The sequence below is a fragment of the Chelonoidis abingdonii genome, chromosome 4 (genome assembly GCF_003597395.2).
Source record: "Chelonoidis abingdonii isolate Lonesome George chromosome 4, CheloAbing_2.0, whole genome shotgun sequence".
NCBI classification, from domain to species: domain Eukaryota; kingdom Metazoa; phylum Chordata; order Testudines; family Testudinidae; genus Chelonoidis; species Chelonoidis abingdonii.
In genome coordinates this window covers 81,365,797-81,375,659 of record NC_133772.1, presented here as the reverse complement: position 1 = coordinate 81,375,659, position 9,863 = coordinate 81,365,797, and the positions used below count along the sequence as shown (strand labels likewise).

At 40.5% G+C, this 9,863-nt stretch overlaps 1 protein-coding gene across 26 annotated transcripts in view; it reads right to left on the bottom strand.

Annotated features, from left to right (window-relative positions):
- Positions 1-9,059, bottom strand: part of GPHN (gephyrin) — a 648,985-nt gene extending 639,926 nt beyond the window's left edge. For 8 of the 26 annotated variants that reach the window (XM_075065354.1, XM_075065353.1, XM_075065363.1 and 5 more), the window contains exon 1: positions 8,884-9,057. In XM_075065354.1, the coding sequence (XP_074921455.1) occupies positions 8,884-8,947 (64 nt within the window). In that variant the 5' untranslated portion in view covers positions 8,948-9,057. Of the gene's footprint in view, positions 1-8,883 lie in introns of all 26 variants that reach the window. The other 18 variants (XM_075065358.1, XM_075065362.1, XM_075065369.1 and 15 more) reach the window with 5 other exon arrangements.
- Positions 9,060-9,863: the final 804 nt, after the last annotated feature.

The following is a 9,863-nucleotide window of genomic DNA, read 5'->3' as shown; positions in this document are numbered from 1 at the left end:
ATGTGTCTGACAATTTTATTCTTTACTGTTGTTTCAACTAATTTGCCCCGTACTGACGTCAGACTTACTGGTCTGTAATTGCCAGGATCACCTCTAGAGCCCTTTTTAAATATTGGCATTACATTAGCTATCTTCCAGTCACTGGGTACAGAGGCTGATTTAAACGACAGGTTACAAACCACAGTTAATAGTTCCGCAATTTCACATTTGAGTTCTTTCAGAACTCTTGGGTGAATGCCATCTGATCCTGGTGACATGTTACTGTTAAGTTTATCAATTAATTCCAAAAAGTCCTCTAGTGACACTTCATTCTGTGACAATTCCTCAGATTTGTCATCTACAAAGGATGGCTCAGGTTTGTGAATCCCTCTAACATCCTCAGCCGTGAAGACTGAAGCAAAGAATTAATTTAGTTTATCCGCAATGACTTTATCGTCTTTAAGTGCTCCTTTTGTATCTCGATCATCCAGGGGCCCCATTGGTTGTTTAGCAGGCTTCCTGCTTCTGATATATTTAAAAAAAACATTTTGATATTACTTTTTGAGTTTTTGGCTAGCTGTTCTTCAAACTCCTTTTTGGCTTTTCTTATTACATTTTTACACTTAATTTGGCAGTGTTTATGCTCCTTTCTATTTACCTTACTAGGATTTGACTTCCACTTTTAAAAAGATGCCTTTTTATCTCTCATTGCTTCTTTTACAAGGCTGTTAAGCCAGGGCGGCTCTTTTTTAGTCCTTTTACTGTGTTTTTTAATTTAAGATGCTGCTTAATATACGTGCATACTTTTTCCTCAATCAGTACAAACGCAGAAAGTACATTATATTGTCTGTATTGCATAGTATATACTGAAACAGTAATCTTTAATCAGTGGACCAACAGTTTTAACTATTAAAACACAGACCACAACTGAATCACCCTGAAATAGTACCTTATGGTTCTACTTCCTTTGCCTTTTGTCATTCGCTACATTTGTACACCTGTTTAATTTAGTCACATTCTAGTCTCGTCAAAATAAGATCACAAATAAAATTTTAAAAATCTGTATTTCCAAGTAATGTATAGTTTTCAAAATTCTAAAAACATACAACCATTATTTAACAAAATATTAAAATCATGCAGTTAAGTACCTAAAAGTCAAGGAAATGGCAAAGTTAAGGTTTCATGCGCCTCCTTGCCACTGCCCTCTTCTGCATTATCAAGAGACACTCTAAAAAAGTCTAAACAATCACATTCTATTTCTGAAATATACAATGTTTCTTCAACCTAAGATACATATACAGCATGCTGTAGTAGTGTACTACAGGTTTGCTAAATACTTCAATGTCATTTGTATATGAAATATATTTACACATTTTGTAGAACACCAGAGAGCAACACTGAAGTTTGTTGGCATACATAGGCCACTTACATTTGCAGCTAAATTAGGTTTGTAGTTAGTAACTCCAACCCCTGGACTGCAACTACAAATGTCTTGCTGCTGCTCTCTGAAAATAAATTTTATAGTACATAACTAAGCCTATGTCTACGCTATGCTACAGTGTAGATTATGACTGTGTGAACTGCAGAGTGCACCAAAGTATTGCACTATAACTAGCCCGTGTGGATGTTGCTGGCATGAACCTAATGTGAACTAGATACCTTTAATGTAGTCCTCTTTCAAACAGGATTAGATTAACTTGAATTAGGTATCTTTTAGTTCGCGCCAGCTGTGTCCACACAGGGCAGATAGAATACAACACTTTGGTGCACTCTGCAATTAACACCCCTGTAGTCCACACTATAGTGCAGTGCCGACAAGACCTATGAGTTACCAATGAAGTCCATGGAAGTTTTTCCCTTTATCCCAGTAGCAGTAGGAACAGGCCCTAAAACACATACTTTTAAGACAAGAGAACTTTAGTCTAAGTCAATCATAATACTCCATTAAGAGTGAAAAAATATTTTATTGTCATACTTTACTTGGACTTTTCAGTGATTAATCATGAAACCTAAGACTCGATGTATGGGAGGAGCAGAGTGAGAGGAGTTACGTGGAAGTATTTCACTACTTGAGTAGATACTGGGTATGTCTACACTACCCGCCGGATCAGCAGGTAGTGATCTATCTATCAGGGATCAATGTATTGTTGTCTCATCTAGATGCGATACATCAATCCCCGAACGCGCTCCCTATCGATTCCGGAACTCCACCACGACAAGAGATGGAAGCAGAGCCAATGGAGGAGCAATGGCCGTCGATCCCGCACCGCGAGGACGCAAAGTAAATCAATCTAAGTCGATCTAAGATATGCAACTTCAACTACTTGAATAGCGTAGCTGAAGTCAACGTATCTTAGATCGATCCCCATCCCCCAGTGTAGACCAGGCCACCATGGCATCACTTAAACCCACATTCTTCAAGCTTTTGTTAACTTTCTCACTTCACAACTGAACTTAGCAGTACATTCCATGAATTTAGCAAGACACCTCTGCAAAAATGAAGAAGGGCCTAAACCCTACTCTTTTAGCAGAACAGATGGATACAAGGAGCATTCTTTTAAAAATCTGTAAGTCCATGGAAATCTAGACAATTAGTTCAGGGGAGAACAAAGAGCTTTCAAGACTAATTTGAGGCCCTGGGAGGAGCCACTGACTTGAATCTAGGTTTCAGATAAATGGCTGCTCAAATGCATCTTTTTGATAAGAAGAGGGACCATAATGAGAAGCCACCAATTTTACCTTTGACAGTAACTAAGGATGCAACTTGAAACTGAAGAAAAGACTGGAGAGACAAACCAGAGTCCAGGCATGCTCTTTTTGTCAGAAATATTTCTAAGAGAAGAATCAATGTGAAAAAAGTTTACCATACCATAAGCTGCTGAAATGAAGGTGAATCTGTTTTTGAGAGAAAATGGGTATAATTAAGGACTCAATGGGTTAGTGAGAGCAACAATTGTTTCTCAATGTTCAGGTTTCTAGGGACAGTATTCCAGGGTGGTAATGAGGATCTGGCCACTATAGTAAAAAAGAGGGGGGCAGAGCAGCTGAATCTTTAGCTCCAAAACCAGTAGCATGAGATTTATGTCTGAAACAGCTGCAAAATTTGGAGATGTTCTGGTTGGCACAGGTATTAGACAACTCCAGTATCTGTGTTACCCATTTGTTGCACACAGGTTGAAATGCAGCTTGATTTAAACAGCACTTAGCACTTACTTCAGTGAAACTGACTCTTGCTCAGGTACTCTGCTTGGAGGCTGAGGGTTCCTGCATCAAGTGAAGAGATGGGATTTTGCTCATTGACTAAGGATTCCTACTTCAAAATAATAGCCCCAGCCATGGTACCACTTTTTGTTAGGTCACAGGATAAGACTGCCATTGCCAAATACAATGCAGAATGGGCTAATACTGAATTAGAGACTTCAGAACATGATCACATTCTCTCTAGGCACTGTGTGTATTGTTTTCTTTCCTTTTTCAATCAAGATTTTTGCATTCAAAAATTTTCCTAGGATTGAGGCACAGAATGACATTCTGGCATCATTGGTAACTGATCTACTACTTATATCAGGCACGAAGATCAGGAAGATGAAGGTGAAAACTTTGGTCTATGCTGATCTTTTGAGGGGGGTGCGGAAAGGAACACATTTTCAAATAAGTAGTTCTATTAAAAATACATAAATGCAATCTTTGCCTAAAATTGATCAATTTCACTCCATCTCTCCTACATATTATTTTTATTTTTCCAAGGGAAAACACCTGGCGAGCTGAATGTTAGTGAAGCCAAAGCTCATGATCAACAGAACTACACTAGCCCATTCTCCCTGAAAAGGATTCTCCTGCTTGGACAAAGTTAGAAACATTCCAGAACACTGGAAAAGGGCAAATATAGTGCCCATCTATAAAAAGGGAAATATGGACAACCCAGGAAATTACAGATCAGTCAGCTTAACTTCTGTATCCAGAAAGATAATGGAGCAAATAATTAAGAAATCAATTTGCAAACACCTAGAAGATAATAAGGTGATAAATGACAGTCAGCATGGATTTCTAAGTACAAATTGTGTCAAACCAACCTGATAGCTTTTTTTGACAGGGTAACAAGCCTGTGGATAGAAGGGAAGCGGTAGATGTGGTATATCTTGACTTTAGTAAGGCTTTTGATACTGTCTCGCATGACCTTCTCATAAACAAACGAAGGAAATACAACCTAGATGGAGTTACTTTAAGGTAGGTGCATAACTGGTTGGAAAATCATTCCCAGAGAGTAGTTATCAGTGGTTCAGTCATGCTGGAAGGACATAACAAGTGGGGTCCAGCAGGGATCAATTCTGGGTCCGGTTCTGTTCAATATCTTCATCAATGATTTAGATAATGGCATAGAGAGTATACTTATAAAGTTTGCGGACGATACCAAGCTGGGAGGGGTTGCAAGTGCTTTGTAAGATAGGATTAAAATTCAAAATGATCTGGACAAACTGGAGAAATGGTCTGAAGTAAATAGGATGAAATTCAATCAGGACAAATGCAAAGTACTCCATTTAGGAAGGAACGATCAGTAGCACACATACAAAATGGGAAATAACTGCCTAGAAAGGAGTACTGTGGAAAGGGATCTGGGGGTCAAATGAATCAACAGTGTAACACTGTTGCAAGAAGAGCAAACGTTATTCTGGGATGTGTTAGCAGGAGTATTGTAAGCAGACATGAGAAGTAATTCTTCCGCTCTATTCCACACTGATTAGGCCTCTGAAGTATTGTGTTCTGCTCTTGGCCTCACATTTCAGGAAAGATGTGGATAAATTGGAGAAAATCCAGAGAAGAGCAACAAAAATGATTAAAGGTCTAGAAAACATGAGCTATGCGGGAAGATTGAAAAAACTGGGTTTGCTTAGTCTGGAGAAGAGAAGACTGAGAGGGACATGATAACAGTTTTCAAGTACATAAAAGGTTGTTACAAGGAGGATGGAGAAAAATTATTGTTCTTAACCTCTGAGGATAGGACAAGAAGCAGTGGGTTTAAACTGCAGCAAGGGCAGTTTAGGTTGGATGGTAGGAAAAACTTCCTGTCAGAGTTGTTAAGGACTGGAATAAATTGCCTCGGGGGGTTGTGAAATCTCCATCATCAGGGATTTTTAAGAGCAGGTTGGATAAACACCTGTCAGGGATGGTCTAGACAATACTTAGTCCTGCCTTGAGTACAGGGGACTGGACTCGATGACTTCTTGAGGTTCTTCCAGTTCTGTCTCTATGATTCTATGAGGACCTTTTAATTGCTGTATTATCCCCATGAGAACACAGCAAACATAAAGACTTATTGTTCAATGTGTACCATAAATACGCAGATGAAGTAGGAAACTGAAAATCTGAAATTAATCTGTGTGATCACTTTCTTTAACTTCAACACTGCATTAACAGTAGCACACTATTTGATATTTTCAAAGTTCAATACTTTTACACTGAGAAACATCTTGGAATGCATACTATACAAAAACTAGAAAGCAATTATCTACCCATTAGCTAAAGAGGTTTCTTATCCATATTGGAAATACTGCCCTAGTTTATTAGTTCTGTATTTTATCAATAGTGTTTAGACTTGTCCATATTTCTGTGAGTAGCGTCAATGCTGTAGCTTTTTGAATAAAAACATAGCAATAAATGTGAATGAAAATATGAAAGTCAGCTTTCAAATACTGTACAATGCACAGTACACTTCTGCATTTCAGAGAGACTCTTTCTGGATTTTGAGATAGGGGCTTCTGTATCCATCCACTTCTTAGTGACCTCAGCTAACAAAAAGTTTGACAACTCTGGTATATGCTGCACTAACTGCAATAAATAAAACTAAGATATCAAGACATCATTTTCTGTATATTTTTGAATGTCAATGTGAAATATGCTTTCACATATACAGATAGCAGAATCTTTTTACATTCTAAATTTCTCTCATAATAAATTGTTGTAGTACTCAAACTAAGAACAGAGAGGTGAAAAGTAACATTTCTTTTTAAATAGCAAACTGTTAAAAGTAGCAATACACACTCTTGAAGATATATAAACCATGATCACTTTCAGAAGTTATTCTAAAACCCTATTTGAACATAACCGATTCACGTTACAAGGCCGAAAATATTCACTTGACATTAATAATTTATTATTGAACAACCATCAATATCTACAATAAGCAAAACAGGTAGGACCCATGTAAAATACATCTATTAGTAACTACTACATAAAAATCAATCATTGAAATGTAACCTTTTTCCCTCACAAATCAATATACACCAGTTACTTTTTACAGTACGTTTAAATTCTATTTGATTACCATTTTAAAGGAACAATAATGATTTATTCTTTATGCAATATACCATTTCTGAATATACAGTTCAAAGTGTGGCACGAATATAAGTCTATATGCCTGTACTGATAAGACATACACATAGGTACTTTTATTAGTTCAGTGATAATGAAACAAATATATAGATATATAATCTTAATTAGAAAGCTAAAAAGCCCAAGCTAAATTAATTATCTGATTTCTAATTCCTGAATGAATTTGAAAGACTAAGCTAGAAAAATAGTGCTTATGTTTAACGTTTCTCTTCCTACTCTTATTATTTCAGAAATTAGCCAACATACAATTATTAGTTCATTTTTATGAGAAATTTCAATAGACCGCATACCATATTTGCTGAATTCACAGCTGGAGAGAAGATAACAAAAACATCCAGAGGACAAAAACCCTCATAGTGCAAATATTAGCTTTCAATGGATAAACAGAAACACCACAGAGAAGAGAATGAAGCTCAGCCAATGATATTATTTTCAAATAATATATTTGTATAAATTCTAACTGGAAGTCTGTAAAAAGTCCACTGGTTAAACTACAAAGGGCTATTAAAAATTATTAAGTACAGAAACCATCTCATCACTTGAAAGAACACTTTAGTGCAACCTTCAATATTTTAATTCAAAATCATGAATTTAAGGAACAAGGACAGGTGTGTTTGCTTTTTCAAGACAAGCCTTGTATTCTTCTCAATGGAAACACAATTTATCGTAACAAGTACAAGAATTTAATAATCAGAGGAATTATAATCACAGATATGTAACAGAGAACAGATCTTAGTGATATCAGATGGTTATTTCAAGTCAGTGAAACAATTGTTTAAGAGATTGTTGCATCACTTATGGCTTACATTGCATTTCTTTAAAATGTACAAGAACTAAAAACTTTTAGACTTTTAGTTTCTAAAAGAAATATGCCAGCTACCAGAAATCTCCAATCAACATGGAGAAAAATTCAAGCTACATAAAAATGTACAAAACATGCAATTAATATTCTGTAATTGCCATACTTCTCTGCCCCACACTTTAAGTTTTATAAAATTAAATTGTGTTTGTGACCTAGGGTACATCAATAGAAAGGTATAAACTCCTGCAATGACTTTCACACTTTGTCAAATCACTTATGCCATTATGAATGATCTGATGGTTAATTTTTAAAACTAACACTACAGATTTACTTTTCTATTACTACTACTGTGGCATTTTCTAGAGGTTTATATTCTGTCACAATAATCTTGCAGTAAGGCTTGAAATTCCTGTCCCTGTTCTAACCCTTTCATTCTGTTGGTGGGTACTTCTGGTGAAAGTCAGTCAGCAGGCAATTTCAGCACCAGGAGGAAAGAACAGCACATCATCAGACTCGAAGGTTTCCCTCTACATGTCACATTCAGTCTCGCTTCCCTACCCAAGGGAGCTTCCAGTAGGACATTCATAGGCAGAACACACGCTCATCCAATATCTGGGACCGACAAGAACACAGACAAATATAATCCATTTTTAAAAAGAGATGAGGTAGGGTTGTTCTTATTTAACATCACCAAGCTCAATAAATAACTCTAATTAGCGCTCCCCCTTCTGCTAATTTATCCCTTTCCATCCTGAACACCTATGGACTCGTCAATGTGGTCATAAAACGGTTTTTTATCAACATCTATCCCTTCTCAAACTCCTGCTAAAAGCTTTCTGATCTGGACGTGAAATAAATGTCTCAAGTGTATCTGCACCCACAAATCCAGATTTATTCTCCATAAAGAGGCATATTCCATGGGCTTTAGGCGTCTCTCCCACTCAGGAGCCTGAATCTCCACACTACATCAAAACAACCACACAACCTCAAAAGCCGAATAGACCCCGAAGCTGCAACACATACTATGGATCTAGAAGTCATTCTTTACAGCAATAGCATGTCATGTGCCATGAGTTTAATAAAGGATCATCCGTGCGCTATGAGCAGTGGCACCATACATGCCCACACACAGGCGCGCTCCCCCTTCCTGGAAGTAAAGGACACAGAAGGGAAGGGAGAGAGTCACTGCAAAGGTGCCTCCTGTGCCGTGCGTGCCACGCTCAGAGGCATTTCCCCGGGGGCGTAAGCTTAGCTGAGCTCGTCTCCCGCCCGGGCGAGACCTGCAGGGCCGCCTCCCCTGAGCTCGGTTTGGCCGAAGGGACACTTAGCCCAGGCACCGCTGCACCTGCAGCAATCCCGGGGCCCGGCCATCTCCGGCTCTTCCCCCTTCCCCCACCCCACGGTTCAGGTTATTTACGGGCCAGTTCCCAGTGCAGCGCGGAGCAGCCCGCCCGCATGCGGCAGCGGCGCCCAAACCAGTCCCCCGGTCTCACGCGCACGGCGGCGGCAGCCGGGGCCGCCCTTGTGGCCGGAGCCCCCAAGCCCAGGCCTGGGCCCAGAAACACTGGCGAGCGGCTGTGGCGCCCCGCGCGGCGGCGCCGTCACAGGAGGCGACAGCCGTTGGGACGCCCCGCGGGGAGGCCTAACAGCGAGCGCCGACCCTCTGCCGGCTCTTCCCCACACACACACCGGGCCTGGCCGCAGCCCGTTACCTGTGAGGACCCCGACGCGGATTTGATGGTCGTGGTTGGTTAAAATCATTCCCTCCGACGCCATGTTTCCCAGCGCAGCCACCGCACTGACAAGGAGGCGGGAGGGGAAAAGCGAGCGCGAGAGCGGCGCGACCGCGAGGAAGAGGGGGGGGGAAGGGAAGGAGCGCGAGGCAGAATCCGCGCGGGGGAGGGGCGGAGCGTGCCTGAGGAGGCGGGAGCCAGCGTGAAAAGGAGGAGCGAAGCTAGCGTGAGGCGGAGCCAACGTAAAGAGTAAGTGGGGAGCGGAGTAAATGCGGGCGAAGGAGTTGAAGATAAGCAACGCGCGGTGCCGGACTCAAGCGGCATTAATCTGTCGCCGAGGCATAGATTGTCAGTGGGCTGGTTTGACTCCGCGCTGCCCAGGCAGAGACCGATTTCTTGCGTGTCAGGGCAGCCAGAAAGCCCCGCTGTTTACATGTTTGCAGAGTATCAGTGTATATTGGCTGACCTGTGCAAATAATCCACTTAAGCACTCGCCTGTACTGTACTCATCGGTGTTCCGCTACATACACCTGCGCTGCCGCTGCACATGCGATGCTAACCATAATACACTACGCTCACCAGCACTCCACTGCCACACACAAGCTGCACCGGTCTGTACTGCCTTCACCTGCATTGCACCCATACGAATTCATTTTAGGTTAATTCACTGAGATTTTATTTGCATGTCAACCGATACTGGTTTTTCCAAACGGTAAAAAAAGAGAGACTCCCATGTCTGTTTACTTCCTTTGACCTAGCTGCATCTCCACCAAGGGCTAGATCAAACTAACTCCAGCACTTCGCTTTAAATTTTTTACAGCCTTGAGCAATGTAGCTAGGTTGATCTAAATCAGGGGCTGGCAACCATTCAGAAGTGGTGTGCCGAGTCTTCATTTATTCACTCTAATTCAAGGTTTCGCGGGCCAGTAATACATTTTAACGTTTTTAGAAGGTCTCTT